The sequence below is a fragment of the Acomys minous genome (genome assembly GCF_964271855.1).
Source record: "Acomys minous genome assembly, chromosome: 4".
Taxonomy (NCBI): domain Eukaryota; kingdom Metazoa; phylum Chordata; class Mammalia; order Rodentia; family Muridae; genus Acomys; species Acomys minous.
The window spans coordinates 25450055-25468075 of record NC_140486.1 but is presented as its reverse complement, the minus strand read 5'-3'; the positions used below and the strand labels follow the sequence as shown (position 1 = coordinate 25468075).

At 42.1% G+C, this 18021-nt stretch overlaps 1 protein-coding gene across 4 annotated transcripts in view; it reads left to right on the top strand.

Moving 5' to 3' along the window:
- HTR4 (5-hydroxytryptamine receptor 4) overlaps positions 1-18021 on the top strand; it is a 190779-nt gene that overhangs the window by 137339 nt on the left and 35419 nt on the right. For 3 of the 4 annotated variants that reach the window (XM_084780323.1, XM_084780322.1, XM_084780324.1), the window contains exon 7: positions 10633-14019. The exons of the other annotated variant lie outside the window; for it this stretch is intronic. In XM_084780323.1, coding sequence (XP_084636449.1) covers positions 10633-10723 — 91 coding nt within the window. In that variant the 3' untranslated portion in view covers positions 10724-14019. Of the gene's footprint in view, positions 1-10632; positions 14020-18021 lie in introns of those variants that run through there. 4 annotated transcript variants of the gene reach the window in all.

The following is an 18021-nucleotide window of genomic DNA, read 5'->3' as shown; positions in this document are numbered from 1 at the left end:
TCCTCAGATAGGCTTATGCCTATCTTAGAATGTTGATTTTACTCCTTTTTGAGGCTATTGTGATATCTTGTGGCTATGATCTTTCTCAAAGTGTTTGTTGTCAGTGTATAAAATGGCAACTGGTTGTTTGCAAGTTGGTTTTGAATCATTACCACTTTGTTGAAAATGTTGATAACTTCTAAGACTTTGTCGTGGAATTTTGGGAATCTTTTCTTTAAAACATTATGTTATATGAAAATAAGGCTAATTTGACTTCCTAGTTTCCTGTTTTTCCCTCTTTAATTTTCTTCTCTTCTCTTGCTGCTCTAGCTAGTGTTTCAAGTGCTGTGTTGTAAAGGAGAGGGGACAGTGGAAACCCTCTCTTGTTCTTGATTTTAATGAGATAGCTTTGAGCTTTTCTTCATTTAGGATGATGTTGATTGTGTGTTTGTCATAGCTTTTATTAGGTTGAGGTGTGTTCTCTCCAGTCCTACTCTCTCTAGGACTTTTATTATGAAGGCATTTGGATTGTGTCAAAGGCTTTTCAGCATCTATTGAAATGACTATGTGATTTTTTAAAAACTTTGCCCATTTCTTTTAGTTTTTAAAGTAATGAAATATAGGTTTTTAAAATATTCCCTTACAATATTCTGAATTTCTTACCATCCTTATTCTGTTTATTTGGGTCATCTCTTTGTTTTGCTTGACTGAGCCAAGACAACTGCTTCACTGTCTATTGCTGAAGGCAAGTACTTCTGAAGACGTCCACACACTTTGTCAGAACTTAGAGCTTAGTAAAAGTACATACTCCTGCATAGTATGTCCACACTTTAGAAATTTGTTAATGAAGTGGATGAAGCTTATTTCCAAGGTAACCACTTTTAGGACAATACACTGAGGTAAATGCTATTCTCTTCATTTGTGACACATAACATGTTGCTGCCTCTGACTTGGTGGAAAGTGAGCTTTGATACATAGCCCAAAACACCCCATCTAATACAACATGAGAGATGCAGATGCAGGAATTTGGCAGACCATGGCTTCAGTTACATGAAATTTGCCATTTAGTGTCAATATGACCTGGAACACGTCACGAAACTTTGCTGAGTTTGTTTCCTTATCTGTAACATGGGAATATTAGGCTCTTCTCAAAATGACTTTGTAACATTGCACATGTACAAGGCTAAGCCTAACCCCTCTTGTACATAAAACATTCAATGACTGGGGTGGTGGTAATCATTATAATTGTATATACATGTCATTCACATCTTCATGAAACAGCCTTGTCTAATTCTTTGATAAGTGTCTCCAAAGAATTGAACCAGTAAACACTGCCAAACACTGCTCCTTAAATAGGGAATGTGAATTTTCCTTTGCTAAAATAAAAGTCAGAAGTTCACCAACACTACTTATAAGTAACTGTTTGGCTAGCATAAAATAAGACTTAGTTCCTACATACAGTATGCCCTGTGCTGAATAATTGGAACTATTATTTTGAACGTGTCTTCTGACTTTCCAACCACCATTGGCATTTCTTTGACCTGACACCAGGGATGCTAATCATATCAAACAGACTGAGTACATTCTCTGTGTATTGGTTTTTTTCTCATTTTCATTGCAAGGGCACTTATCCTCAGGGTACCCAGCCTTCTGAGATTGATGCCTAGAGTGGAAAAGGGAGGTACATGTCATTTGTGTGCAGGGCAAGCCCAAGACAATTATCATCTTGGGTATCTTGAAGATTCCAAAGGGAAGTACTCAAAATAAAAAAAAATGGACACAATGTGGTATAGTGTCCTGGCTCTGAATCCTGACTACGCATTAGAGATGCCTAGGAGCTTTAAAGCATTACCAGAGAGTGGGTTTCACATGCGCAAGATGCTAGCATGACTGACCTGTGAGGGACCAAAAGTCAACATTTTTAAGAGTTCTAACATGCAGTAGGGTAGAAAACCACTTGTGCACTAGAGAAATCAGGAGGCCGTTTTATCTTTTATTGATCGACAGTCAGCCATTATCCTCCATCCACACCAGTAAAACAAGGAGGTGGACTTAGATAATACCCTACGATCAGGTCTAGATCCATTTCTTAGCTACTGAGATAACATGCATTTAAACCATCAGGTCTCAATGGGCAATATATATATATATATATATGCTGTTACAGCTGGGGGTCGCTATAGACAGTCCGTGGGCAGAGGCTAGGAATGATGCTAAGCATGCCAGGAAGCCCCCTTCAGAAAGAAGTGTGTAGTGTATAAAAGTGCTAGAGTATAGAAATGGAAAGTTCTTTAAACTAAGTCGTCTGGGATTCACAACAGAGAACCCACTTGTCCTTGCCAGGAGACAGCTGGAGATCTCTTGAATAACTCTAGAGCTCCAGCACACCTGTCCTGTTGACAATTTCTCACCCCATGGCTGTCTCAAAACAAGGGAAAAGGAGCCTTGTGGAAGGTGACTGATATTTCTGCTTGGGAAGAATCCTGAATGTCTGTGGTTAGGTGTTGGCAGCCACCTTGCAGATAAGCTTCCTACAAGGCAGGCTTTCTGCACTTGTTCCCTTACAGCGTGTACTTGGCAAAGACACAGCCCTCTCAATTTAGTCGGAGCAGCTGTTCAGGAAGGGATTGCCTCCAAAGCACACCATGAAACCCACTGAAAAGCTATATTCATGTGTAAATGTGTGTCTAGGCCACAGCAGAATGGTGTAGGTCTCTGGTCCATGGAACTAGTGGAAGCTTCATCTTAGGCAGGGGATTGGCAAACTAGAATGGGCTCAAAAGAAGGCAGATTCCATGATTTTTCCCTATAGAATAATTCATTGTGTATGAGGAACAGCGGAAGGAAAAGAGGATTCTATGTCCAGAGCGAAAGAGTCAGATCATAAGCTTTGTTTTTATATGTGTAAAGGGCTACTATGGGAAAGGGGACATCTGGCTTGTTCATTATGGTTTGGGGCCTTTGTGACTTTGCGACTTTGTGTTTCAGCACAGTGTGGGATGGATGGCCTTGCTTAGAGACTCCTGTAAAGCAGAAGGAACCAGTGTCAGTTGAGGGTCAAGTCACGGGAACTGTCACTTTATCATTTGTCAGAGTTCCCGAGGCAGTGGAGGAGGCTGGATGAGCTGGTTTCAGACCACGTTATTCCTACAGTAAATACAGTGAAAGGCAGGAGAGAGGAACCCACTTCAGCTGCTGTGCTGGGCTAAAGCTGGAGAAGACCTGGAGAAGTTTTCAGTGAGCAGAGATGTGGTGCAGGTGATACTGTCAGTTGCAGGGGGGGGGGGCGGGGCGGGAGCTGTTCAGTTTCTCCTTAGTGATCTTTCTTGCAGTATGAAGAAGAACATTCAGATTCATTCCTGAGTATTCAACAGCATACAACCATTGGATGCGTGAGATTGCCTTTGGGGAAAACCTTGGTCAAACCCACAGATCTGGAGACGTTTTTGGCATGGTCTTCATCATCATGGCCATCGTCAGCTGGCTACCAGATAATATCTAAGGTTTTATATGCAGAGCATTGAGCTAACTGCATTGTATGTGTTGTCACATTGAGTTCTTAATAATCTCTGTGCAGGCTGTACTAGTCCCAATTTACTGAGGGAAATTAACTAACGCCTTTCTCAGAAGTAAGCCATCGAGGGACATTCAGCATCCAAAGTATGACAGCAAACAGGACAGAATCTCTTCTGTGATGCTTGGTGGTGGCTGTCTACCCCTTTTCCCAACATGTGATGTCTCAGTATTATTCAAGGCCAGCAGTTCTATAGTTTGCACAGTCCTCATTGTTGCAAAAGTTTGGCTAAATTTTACCTGCCTGTACCTTAGCATGATATAAGATGTGACTCTTATAGGTGGGACTCGTACTGGAATCCAAGCTTAGTAGTTTTCAGATTTGTTTTCCAGATTTAGAAATCATTTTGACCAAATTGAATCGTATTCAAAAGTATGGCAATGCAAAAGCAAAGCTGTTGGTTAACAGCGTTGTTAGTACTGGGGTTTATGTGCATAACAATAGCCATTACTCCATCACACTAATGTCTACAATGGCTTTCCCATAAGGGGGGCTTATAAAATCCTATAAAAAATGACCTACAATATACTGCTGAACCAAATGTATTACAGACAAGCACATAGGAGGCTCAAAGAGCATTAGGAGTCAATAGAGGAATGAAGATAAACACTCCTGATCAAGCTTCTCTCTGACTCTTTGGTTTATCTATTTGTCCATCACCTTGCCGTTGCATTTCTAGTCGAGTTCAGACAGTGTCCTAGCAGGTGGAGACCCAGCAAAGGTGCACACAGAAAAGATCCCTATCAGAGAGGACTGTAGATGGCGATCATAATTTCTCACTTCCTCTCATGGCTCGGGCCCTGCTCCTGGATGCTACACCCAGAGAACCACACACATCACTCAGTCCATCCTGGGAAGCCTCTGAATTCAGTCCAGTGTTGCCACACCTTTCCAAAAGGCTTGAACTCAAAGCTCATCATACATTTTGGCAATTTTAGGAGACTTTTCCCTTGACAACACAGTAAATTATATGTTTTGCTGCTTTGCCGCCCTGCTCCCCACCCCCTCGCCCCCCGCCCTGCCGCCTTTGGACCAGTGTATAGCATAGCCTGGAAAGAGAGTCTGTTTCACACATTAGCATCTAGGAGAATGGAAAGGTCACTCAGACACGTGGGACTGAAGCTGCAAATGCCATCTGGATCTGGCTGGGATAGAATAAGCTCAAACTGTGGAGTGTGACTTGCGGTGAGCTGATGGTGAAAGGGCCTGTCAGCCCTGCAAGGCCTGACCCAATCTTATTTTCTCGCTCATTTCTCCAACTGCAGCTATGTTCCTCTTCCTATGGCAAAATTGGTGAGGCTTCTCTAAATAAACAGAGGACTTTCCTGCCACTGGACCCCTTGGGCTACCTTGAATGTTGTCTCAATTTCCTACCAAGAGCAGCATTAATCTTTCCTCTGGGCACAGTTCCAATAAGAGCTCTCTTAAACCACCCTGATCCCAGATACTGATCTCTGATCAATAATTAATTACTTTTCCCCTGTGGACTCTCTTCCTGTTGCTTCTCCTTTCTTGTGTAACCTCGGCACATCCCAGGGTCTTACCGTGTTTTTTTGTGTGCCTTTTATTACACTTTTACTTCCCTCCACTGCTTCTCATGAGCAAAGTCTAGGGGTTTAGGGTGTCTGTTGGGTGACAATACGTATTTAATGATTCTGACTTGCTGAGGAGCTCCAGCTCTATCTTGGCCTGGTTAGTAGGCCTCATTCCTCTGCAAACAAACAAACAAAACAACAACAACAACAACAACAAAAAACAAAGACCACTATGATAAAAGTCTTTGATGACTGCATGAAGCATGCATGGATTATGTGAGGTATTAGTAATAAAGACAGCGAATGGGGGGCTCTTTTTTACTATGAATCTCAACTTTAAATGCATTTACATTTTCTCCTATTTGAAATGGTTCAGCAAAACAAAACAAAACAAACACAGGCATATCTGGAGCTGCACAAAGACTCAGACTTCAAGTTCCTTTGTTATTTATCAATCATGGAGCCACCAACCAGAGAACAATCATTCCAACATATGAGCATATGGGGACCATTTCATTCAAAGTATCACACTTTACTCCCTAGCCCCCATAAGGCCATGACCATATCATAAGCCAAAATGCATTTACACCGACTTCAAAAGTCCCCATAGTCTTCCACAGTCTCAAAACCATTTTAAAGTCCAAAGTCTCTTCTGAGATTTCTGGCAAACTTTTAAATGTAACCCCTTATAAAAATCACAAAGCAAATTATATAATTTCCAACATTACCACTCCAAAAGAATGAAAATGGGGTGCAGAAAAAAAAAAGGCTGGAGCTAAGACCACAAACTACCATGGACAGCACCATATCCAGTGTCAAGGGGTTGAGATGATGCTATCCCTATGGTGTTGTTCCTGTAAGATATATTGCTCTCTTGTGCTGTTTCTATTTGCTGCTCTCCTTCAGTAGACATCCCATGGTGCTAGAACTGCTAACATATCAGCGTCTCCAGTGTAATCACGGCTTCATTTTTACAGCTTCATGAAATGGCCTTTCAGGTCCTCTTACCCTCTCAGAGCTTTCATTCAGGAACTGCCCCTCCAAGCCAACATTGCATGCCTATGGTGGCTCTCCTTAACCACAGAGGAAGATTGAAAACTTTTGTTTGAGTATCCTTCATGACACTAAAGCCAGACCCATGTGGGCATCTTCAACCCTTTTCTTTCACAAGTTGGAGTCTAGCTGAGTGGGGCCTTTCCCTGGGGGCACAATTCCCTTTAGCACACCTGAATCAGGTCTCTTCCTAATCTCCTTAGCTCTTTCAGCACAAGCCTTGGCTCCAGCCTTAAATTTTCTGGTGTTCTTTTTCTCTTCGAAAAGTGTATTTTAATTTTCTTTTGGCCCACCTGTTCCTTTTCATTGCAGATCTATATAAAAATGATTGCTAATAGCATGCAACTGAGTAAGTATTAGTATTGAAATCTCTTGCAAAATGTAAATTAGTCCATCATTTTTCAATTTAGCCTCATGGAAATTCTTAGGGCAAAGACAAAACATCAGCTAAAACATCATAATCATGCCTCTACCCCAGTTGCTGTTAAAGTCCCTGGGCCCCTCAGAAACCTCTTGAGCTGAACCTCCGCAATCCATATAGCTCTTAGCGCTGTCTCCCAGGTTCCTGTTAGGAATTGCCCATTAAATCCTGATTATAGCATTCAACTACTTTTCTAGTCCAAAGTCCCAAAGTCTTCCATAATCTTCCAAAACCTGCAATGGTCAGAACTGTCACAGCAATAACCAACGCCCTTGTTATTCTGTAGTGGTTACTTTCCTTTGGCTGTGATAAAACACCACGACCAAGTTGGCTCATAGAAAGAAAGGGGTTTTTATGTGGGGGTGGGGGGCTTACTCCTCCGGAGGGATAAGGTTCCCTCACCGTTGTGCCAGGGGGGCATGGCAGCAGGCGTTGGAGCAGCAGCTGAGAGCTCACATCCTGATCCCCGAAAAGGAAGCGGAGAGCCCTAACTTGAAATGACGTGAGTCATTTTGAAATCTCAAAGCATGTCCCCAGTGACATACTTCCTCCAACAAGTGTGTGCCTCCTAACCCTCTACAAACAGCCCCCGCTGGAGACCAAGTATTCAAACACCCTACGGAGAGAACATCTCAATCAGATCACCACACCACCCATCAATCCATACCTATATTATATTTCCCTCCTCCTATTAAATGGAAATATGTATTCTGTACGTTTCTTCCTTATAGATTTGTACTGAAGATTAACTGTGAAGGAAGCTGAAAATTTGCCATCAATTATAAAAGATTTCGCCAGGTTTATGAAGCAAAATCCTGCATTTTCAAACTTACCTGCTAGGAAAAAAATTATTTTTTAATGATGCTTTGTGTCATGGATTTTGCAAAGCTCCGATGGTGTTTTTGATCAAGTCTGTGTTTGAGGAGAATCTCCCTGCATTTTGAACCCTTCCCCACACTGTTCTGCTTAGAGACACTTAACAGCTTTGGAGACTGACTTCACAGCTCAGAAACTGAGGACTTTTCAATTCTCTGACACAAATGCAACAATTACCCTCCCTGTGCTTCCAGAAAAGCCTCTTCCCTCCATGTGGGATATAAAGTATCGGATACTAACAATAGGATATTAAAAGCCAATTTTGAAGCAATTACCCACAGCTTTGCAGAACAGTCCCACACACGACTGCCACCCAATCAAAAGGCCTGTGTCTGTCACCCACCGTCCCTGCCACTCTCAGAATCAGAATGTCAGCACTGCAAAGGATCTCATGGATTATTCTCCTCCTACTCACTTAACAACTGATGGGAAATGAGGCACAGAATTAAGGCTGCCACCGGGTACACACACTGGCGGACGAACGCCACATGAGAACGCCCTGTGTTCTACTCATTGTTCTTATTTCTGCATCCTGGTACTGCTCCTGCCCCTGACCTTGAGCGGGCAGCAAAGTGGGCTTCTGGGATGGTAAAACCATGCATATTCAGTGTTGTCTTCTATGCCAAATGCTGTCTTTTCTGGCGTAGTATAATCTTTCATAAAATTTTTATCTTGAGTAAAAGCCCTCAGGCAGAGGGTTTGTGCTGGTATGATAACAAGTTGAGACTATTCCAAACCAATGACGTCACCATATCACCTATTTCTTATTCTAAAGCCCCCTAGTGCTTTCGCTATTGCTGAGAGGAAATGGTTGTGTGTGTGCTCCATGGAGTTAGAGGCTTGGCCATTAGGAAGGCTTGGCCAGTGGCATAGAAGCAGTTCTTTCTTCCTTCTTTTCTTCCTCCTATTCACATGGGTTTTTTTTTTTTAAATAAAATCTTTGTAGATACATCAACAGATGAGAAAAGTGAAAATGTAGGATAATGTGTAATGGTGTTAGGGCATATGTTGAGTTATCTAAAGAGTTAATGGCATTTGAAACTTATAGGTGGGAGAACATGCAACCAAGAATGAATCAGAATCCAAAGCATGTTCAGTGAACATGGTGATCTTAGACACAGTTTTATCTCACTATTTAAAGAAGAAGTAGTGCCTATTCTGCTACAATAAGAGTAGAGTCTTAACTGAAAAGAAGAGAACATTATGGGACAAATTGCTGTCTATAATTAACAAAAAGCCTTAACTGTCCCTGAGCAAAGTATACAAAATCTCATGGCTTGAAAGTTGGCTGACAGCATTTCCAGCTGGCTCTCTCGTCGCACAGATGAAACAGTGGAAGCGCCAACATCAGTAACCAATGCCCCAGTTCTTCAAGAAGACTAATGCTGGACTTTAGAAATTGCAAACATGTGGCTTAAAGTAGACTTTACTAGAATGTTAATACATTCATCATACAAATGGAAAAAAAACTCATGCAAGATATGATCATCATCTCATAGGGCAGAATAATTGTTTGATGACACGTTTTAACATATGATCTCATAGGATGAACCCATGCTTAAGTGTGTTGAGGCTTATGTGTTTATAGCCCTTTGTTCTGCCCCTCTGAGTAATTTTCCTTGCCTGAAAACCTAAAATGCAGATAACACTAACCTGAAATATCTAGGTAGTGACCACTACAGGTTATCTATGTTCATAGAAAACACTTAGAAACACTTGAAAGGCAGAGAACACCTACCTTTAGTAAGTAGGTATTGAAATTCATTTGAAATGTTCACATTCTTATGGCATGAACTCAAGTGGCAACATTGTTACCAAGGCCATAAGGTGAAGCTTAACTGAGACAAATGTTCTGTTTTGACTCAAATACATAATAACATATTGTAATAAAATACTATAATTGTAAGCTAAAGTAGCCTCATTGTGAAGTCATGAATGGGCACCACCTGAGAGGGAAAGGATGAAAGAAAGAATTACTAGCAAACAGGACCAGACGAGAAACAGGCACTACTATACTAATGGCTGGCAAAATGGACTTTGGCAAAAATCACTCAGAAGACACCAATGATTCTTACTCTAATTAAAGCAATGACTAACCAAGAGGACATTACAATCTTACACATATACACAGCAAACTCTGACACAATCGATTTTCCCAAAAGCATACTGCTGGAAAGGTAAAAATTAACCCCAACACAACAATCATAAATGATTTCTGTACCTTCATTTCTTCAGATTATCTGGACAAAAATTATCATAGAAACATAAGAACTAAATGACACAAAACATCAAATGTCTGTAATAGTTAGCTACAGGATAATCTACCCAAACAGCAAATAATGGCCTGTGAATGTTTTTTTTTAATAGATCACATAATTGAGACACAAATTTCAAAAATACAGAAAAATTGGAGTAATACTATGTATTCACCATGACCACAATGCAATAAAGCTTGAATCCAAATGAAAGGAATCTATGGAAACTACATGAACTTGGGGTTAAATAACACCACTGAATGGTGAATGGGACAAAGAAAAAAACATTAATATGGAAACTTAAACTTTTCTAGGAATAAATGAAAGTGAAAACAAAACACAGAAAAACCGCTGGGACACATGAAAAGCAGCCATATAAGGGCAATGCACAGCTCCAGATGACTTCATTATAAGACTTTATTAGTCAACCGCATACTAGCATTGGTAGGAATGAGGTCACTGTTAGCGTACCACATAAGTAAAGAACACAGTGTCATCGTTGTGTTTGAAGAGCTGGCCTCCTTTCAAGTGATTTAACATAAGAGAGATCACCAGAACGTGCATTTTGTTCATAGGACAGTGCTCACTCATGACGGAATATGATCTGGAAGACGTAACATACCATAAAGGACTGGCCTGGGGAAAAGAAAACTTGAAATAGCCCACCAGGAGAGATTAGGATTTAGGGTGGGCATAGAATGTACAGTGTGGAAGAATTTTTAGGGGGGTGAACTTGGGCTGAGTATGAATGAACTGTTTCTCTAGAGTTAAAGTTGTTCAGGAGCAATTACTGCCTAGTTTTGTGGGGAGCCCTTAGCTTCGATGCGAAGCTGCAGCCCATCTGCATGACTCATGGAGGTGCCCGCACTGGGCGTGCTCGTTCACAGTCCCTTGACACCACTGCCGTGCTTGAGCCTGTCTAATCTTCTCCTCCTCCAGGGATGCAGTGGAATGTGGTGGCCAGTGGGAGAGCCGGTGCCACCTCACAGCAACTTCTCCTTTGGTGGCTACTCAGCCCAGTGATACTTAGACCCCTGGGACAATGACCTAGAAGACAGCTGTGGCGCAAAAAGAGGCCAATCCTAAGCTGCTGCTCATGTGTATGTGGCTGTGGTTGGCACTCTGTTCTCCAAGGCTTTCCAAGAGCAGGCGGCAATGCGCACTGGACTTTGCGGCCAGGATTCCAGCAGGTGGTGATCGAGGGAGTCAGGGGAGAAAAAGGCTTCCTTGTTCATTTGTTTTCTTTCTCAATGTTTTCTCTTCCTAAAGTCCCTGCTCTTGCTTGACGGCCTCTGAAATCCAGTACCTAGTCCCCTTCCTGTTCCAGTCTGTCTTGCAAGCGTTCGCTGTGTTCTAGTCTCAGTTTCCAAATACACCTTTTTTGAAGTGTCATCTTACAGACACTGTCAAAACATGTGCCTGTCTTAATCGCAGCTCTTGCTTGGTCATATCTACTGCAGCCTGTGTTCAAACTCTGCAGCATCCTTTCTTTGCCCTCTTCTGTGCTGGGCACCTGTGCACTTCCTTCCCTTCGTCGGTGTAGGCATGTTTCTGCTTGGCCAGCCCTGTGTCGGTCCTGGAGCTCTGCTTCCTTTTTCCTGTGTTCAGTCCAGTGTCGATGTGCTCTTCAGGACAGGCTCTGTTCATTTGCCATTGGAGACACAGAAGAGAGATCTGTCCATGAAAAAATGGTCTCTGAAGAAACTCTGGAGGGAAGCCAAAGACAGCTTCCCCCAGTGCCAGGACCAGCTCTAGCTCATCTGAGTAAATACCTGAAATATTTACTTTCCTGTCAGCTAAGATAGAATACCCAAAGAGCCTTAGGCAGGGCTGGTGGCACTGTGGGTGTCTATTAAGAGACTCGGGGATCTTTTCGATGAGCCTGTGACAAAGTCCACCATGGTACCAACTCCAAACCTCGGAATATGGCTTTGCCGTTACAGTGGACAGAACTGATGGATGCTGACCCTGTGGGGCCTTGTTACCATTGCTGTCTTTTAGGTGGAGAAGTTCAGAGTCCAGAAATGATAGCAATGGGAAAACAATATCTTACTCCAAGTCAGAGGACCCAGATGCCAGCCCTGGCCCTGCTTCTAAAATGCTGTGAGACCCTGAACGATGTCTTTCCATCTATGAAACTTGCTTTCTACATTGCCAAATGAAGCTTGGAGTAGGGGAGTCTTTAAGATGTCCTAGATCCATTTCTAGGACAATAGAATGCTGCTATAGCCAGCCAACTGCTACCTCGAAAACTCATGGCCTGCCTACCTTTGGGCTTTGTTTCAGAGGAACCGCCCTCCTGATTTGGGCCTTCTAGACAGTTAACCTTGGAGTCTTTCACTCAAAGCAGAGGCCATGGTTTGTCCTAACTACGCCAGAGCAAAAGTCTCAGCTTGGGAAGTGCCACTTCTCAGAGCCAGGTGATGTTTCAGCTTTCACCTTGGCGGTGGTTTGACCCATCTCAGGATGATGTGCTGCGCCCTTCACTTGAGCGGCTCATGGTGGAGTGTCACTTGTTACTCCTGTCAGTGGTGTTGACTTTCATTCTAGAATTGAACTTGGCAGGAAAGAGACTTTGGAATGAGGAAGAGAAGATTGCCAAAATGAACCAAATGCCAAAAAGAATTCTCTGTTATGTGAAGACTTATTTTTCTTGAGCACAAGTCATGCCTTAGTGAAAGGAAATTAGACGCTGAGAGAGAACTCCTAAATGCTGCAGAGAGAGAGAAAAAAAAAAGGTTCCATGCTAAGAAATACTGCACGCTTAGATGGCTCACCTCAAAACTGATCTAATGGAGCAGTTTGCCCTGGAGGACTCTTTTTTTTTTTAACCAACTTTGAAGATAGGGGAAGCATTAACCTGCACACTGATTCTGTAGCTGGTTCAGTCCTCTTTGATTTGTAAGTCCTTGCTCCTCTGCCGTCACTAAGCTTGGCATTCGTTCGGAGGCAAGCAGTATCTTGAGCTTGGTTATTTTCTAATACAAGTGATGAGATGCAACCGACCTGCCTCGGCTGGCCATCTGCCCACCCCTTCAATGAATATGGTAGTCAGAAAGTGGTTAACGCACCGAGTCAATGACTGACTGACTGGATGGGGTTGAACGTTGGAGGAGTCGGGCCTCACGATCTCTTCTGCTTACTCTAAAACAGTTGATTTGGAGAGAAATGATATTTATGAACATTCTGTAAACCATAAAATGACAGCCTGTGTGTTTGTTATCAATGTGGGTATTTTGAATCACCATGGATGTGTTTGACCTCTCAAGAGTATTGCTTTCACTAAGAAATGAGATAACTTTAGGATGAGCTTTCTGCTGTTGGAAACAAAATCCAGGGGCACCCTTTGAGAACCAACAGGTCCCAATGTACTCCTCCTCATTCAGCCGCTCCAGGTTGCCCAGCACACACATTTATATATCACTGTCCTTTTAAAGGGACTTTTGTTCTCAAAGGGGTAAATAGAGAAAAAGACTATGGGTAAGTTTAGGTAAGAATGACTTTAATTTTACATGCAACTTCATGATCTCATGAGCTGAGTTCATATGCCTGTTTCTCATATAAAAATGTATCTGGAGAAAAGATTCCCTGCCTATAAAATTAATTCCCACCTTATAAGTTATATATACATAATATATGCATATATATGATATATATTAAATTAAGTGTGGACCACTCTGTGAATGATCAGCTGGCAAGAATGTCACATGAAGGCTCATTAAGTTACTGAACCAGGATAAAGTTCTGCAGTTCCTGAGCTAATGGTAGTCTTCGTAAACAGCTGTTGGCTAAGGCTTATTCTCATTTTATCTAATACCTTAATTTTGTTTGCATTTTTCCAATTATAGTTACAAATGGGGCCACTTTTGCAGTTTATATTGCACTGAGGCCTCTAATACAGTCAATTCAGTGAGTACATGTGTGCGTGTTTTGAGAACGCAAAGTTGAAATCTTGCAATTTTAGAGGGTGGTGAGTTCTGATGATGCTGTTATCTTTGGTTTCATGTGCTTGTTGGTTATCTCTGTAGTTTATTGAAGCTGATATTTTTAAGGTACTAAGAGCCCAGGCTATTGCCTTGTTTCCATGGAAGGCATTCTTGGTTTTATGATGAGTACTTTTTGATGCAGTTTCCAAGAAAATGTTCTTGGAAAACACAGGGAGCTGTACAGGTTTTTAAAAATTAATTAATTATATTTATTGATAAAATATTGACATATTACACATGTTTATATGACTCCATCTGTACATGTTTAAATAAGCTAGCTATACATAAAAGCAAATCTTATGTCCTAAAAGAAATAACTGAATTTGGATTATGCAATAAAATGCCCAAGTTAACCCATGTGTGTCAGAACTGTGGAGCATCTCTGTAACACTCAGATCCCAGACATCCCCAAGAAGCCATTGTCAATTGGAACTGGAAATTTTCTCTCTTCAATATCAGTTCTCCTTAAGATAAGCCCAGAAACCCGGGGTTCTTAAGCAATGTGATTTTACCTGCCAGGCTGCCTGCTTGTCACCTTTATCAAGGGCTCAAGCACTGGAATAGATCTCTCTAACATGGTGATCCTGTGGCCACAGTCTGGGGGTACAGCTCAGACACATGAAAGGTGTGAACCATAGGGGGCCTTTCGCAGCACTGTGACCATGACATATGCTCACATCCTGGACTGAAATTATTAAGCATGTGCCTCCTTGCTTAGGACACTTTTAAAATATAAGAAACCACCTTGGAGCCTGCCCAACTCCCTTCAGGACAGATTATGTCTTATTAGAATATCAGTTCCATCTTTTTTGAGTGCATGACAGTGGAAAGACTCCCACAAACTAGGACAGAGAAGTGACAAGTCCCAGTTCTTCAACCCTTGGGACATCTACTTCCTGACATACAACATAGACAATGGGACAACAATCAGATTTTGAAGTCAGAATCCTTTCTTCATACAAAGAGTTTTCAGAGTCTCATTGCATAAAAGAGCCGAGGAGTTTGCTGATTCTGAATTTTCCATATCTGTTCATTTCAGCCCACAATGGAAGGACACACTTCTTGATAGCTAAAGCCTAAACAACTGGGCCTAATGGTCTGGAATGGTGCCTCTTTCTCCTTTACTCTTAGTTTTTATAAAATGGTGTCCATAGAACTGGTGCAAGCTATTTTTCAAGGTGTCAGATGACCTAGATTCACATCTCCCCCTTGCTTATAAAACATCTCCCTGAAAACTCCATCATCTGGAACTTCATGGAATGAAAACTTAAGCCAGTACCAAGTATTGAGTATCTGCTACCTTCAGGAGAAGTTCTAGGCTCTAGAAATGTCCCGCAGGAGGAACTGACCTGGCTGTTCTAGTCCATTTTGTGACTTAGTCCTTCCAACACACTTCAGGTTTCAAAGAAAAAGTTTTGAGCACTCTATGCACCAGCGTCTATCTTCAGAGGCTTGTCACTAATGAGTGCCAACAGTCTCTCTGTACTTTCAAATAGAAAATAAACAAAAAGACATATGTATGTGAATTAGACAGGCTTACATATTGGTGCATATTGGTGTGTGTTGTAGAGAACACTATAGAACTGTAAATATAGTCTACATGTAGAAAAATGCAAATAGATCCTGTATGTATCACCTATGTATCACCCTTCACAAAACATAAAACCAGACACACTAAATTTGTTAGAAGAAAAAATGAGGAAGAGCCTTGACCTCATTGGCACAGCAGACAACTTCCTGAATAGAACACCAACAGCTCAGGTCTAAAATAAACAATTAATAAATGGGAACCTCATGAAACTGAAAAGCTTCTGTAAGGCAAAGGACACTGTTAACAGAACAAAATGGCAGCCTACATATTGGGAAAAAATCTTCACCAACTCTACATCTGACAAAGGGGCTAGTATCCAAAATATATAAAGAACTCAAGAAATTAAACACCAACAAACCAAATAATCCAATTAAAAATGGGGTACAGAGCTAAACAGAGACTTCTCAACAGTGGAATACCAAATGACTGAGAAACACATAAAGAAATGCTCAACGTCCTTAGTCATCAGGGAAATGCAAATCAAAATAACTGAGATTCCATCTTACGACTATCAGAATGACTAAGATCAAAAACTCAAGTGACAGCACATGCTGGCGAGGGTGTGGAGACAGAGGAACACTCCTCCATTGCTGGTGGGAGTGCAGACCTATACAATCACTTTGGAATCAATCTGGTGCTTTCTCAGAAAAGTGGGAATAGTGCTACCACAAGACCCAGCTATACCACTCCCAAGCATATATCTGAAAGATGCTCCACTATTACACAAGGACATTTACTCAGCTATGTTCGTAGCAGCCTTATTCATGATGGCCAGAATCTGGAAACAACCTAGATGTCCCTCAGTGGAAGAATAGATAAAGAAACTCTGCTATTAAAAACAAGGAAATCTTGAAAAATGCAGGCAAATGGATGGAACTAGAAAAGATCCTCCTGAGTGAGGTAACCCAGACCCAGAAAGACATGCATGGTATATACTCACTTATAAGTGGATATTAGCCCCAAATAGATCTCCTCCTCTGAATCGGACCTGAGTGCTGAGAGTTGTAGGGAAGAGTCAGATAATGGGAGGTCCTGGGGGGAGCAGGAGTTCCACTGGGAGACCATCAAGGCCTGAGGATCTGGACAGAGGGGGCTTGCACAAACTGATGCACCAGCCAAGAACCAAGACCCCTGTTAAGATGTAGCTGATGGACAGCTGATTCTTCACAATGGGGGGTGGGGGATACGTCTGCTTAACCTCTGATATGCACTTTGGTACCCACAAGATGCTCACTGCCCATTGGCATGACCCCTTAGTGGGCACACAGAGGAAAGGGATACAGGCTATCCTGGTGAGACCCTATAGGCTGTGGCCAGACAGTGTCTTAGGAGGGCCACCCAATCAGAGGTCTCGGGGACGGGAATCGGGCAGAAGAGGGAGGGAGTGTGGGAATGGGAAGATAAGATCAAATGGATAACAATCTATATGTAATGTGACTAAATTATAATAAATAAAATATACATTATATATATATATGTATATATAGCCTACAAGGGATGATGTACTATTATTTCCTGGCTCATGGGGAGGGTTTAGAGGAGAGGAGAGTTCTGTGATCAAAGACAAGAAGGGACAGGGGTGGGTGAGGTGGTGTGGCATGGAGGGTGGGGGTATTGTGTAGGACAAAGGGAACAGCAGATGCCAATTCCTTGGGGCTGCTGTGAGCAGGACCAGGGCATCTGGAGTTCAGGGCGTGTGGAGCATTGCAGGAAGTAGGCTCAGAGAAATATGTAAAACCTGATGCTAATTCAGACACTTATCCTGTCGCTCTTCCTTGACTTTAAGTTAGCTGCCTGTAAATAGGATTCTACTTAAGAAAAAAATATATATATAACCATCCAGGAAGAGGTTTTCTTTTGAAACAATCCATGTTTTCAGAAATAAGGGAGATACAGCAAGTGTGTAATCAGTAGATATTCACGGCGTGTCCTTGCATACATAGTGGCTGACATTGTTCTTCCACGATTGGGTTACCTTTCTCCTATCCTGGGACATTAGACCTTAACACCCAGTTCTGCACAGTCATCACCCCATCTGAACCCTGCAAGGACTCCAAGGGGCACACAAGCCTAGGTCTCCCTCCTACTGCTTTCCTGATACTAACATTTAAGAGTCCACTTACATATTCCTCTTTATCCTGGCGAAGCAAACAAGATGGTCTGGCTTACCTAGGTTCCCTTTGACGTTCTGCAGCCAACCCAACTGCTCCAGCTACCTTTCCCTTGAGCACTTTGCCCTGCCCATCTCTCACCTTCTACATCTCAGATGTCTCAGATGTTTTTTTTTTCCCAGCATTCATGACAGCATTTTTTTTAGCCGTTTCCATCCAATCTCCAACACTTTATTTATTCTTCTCCTGTGACATTTATATGCTGTCCGGTGTGGTTATTAACCATACCATTTGTGGGATACCCTGGGAACTGTGTCTCTAGTGTCCAGAACAAATGCTTGTGCACTGAAGCTGTTCAGCAACCAAGCTAAGTTGTCATGGTTAGAAGAACCCAGAGCCGTTTACTGTTGTGTCTACACGTTGCCATCCTTCTCTGTTCCTCCAGGACTAAATTTCAGTGTTGCTCGCTTTCACATTTAATACACCACCCACTGCAAAAGCTGCAGCCTTCTGATAAAAGGACTTTTACTTCTGTGACACTAAAATCAAGATATTTATCACATTTCCTGCTAAGGGATTAGCATTTTAAAATACCATTACTTCTCTGGTATACCACAGAATTCTCTTTCTTTCTTTCTTT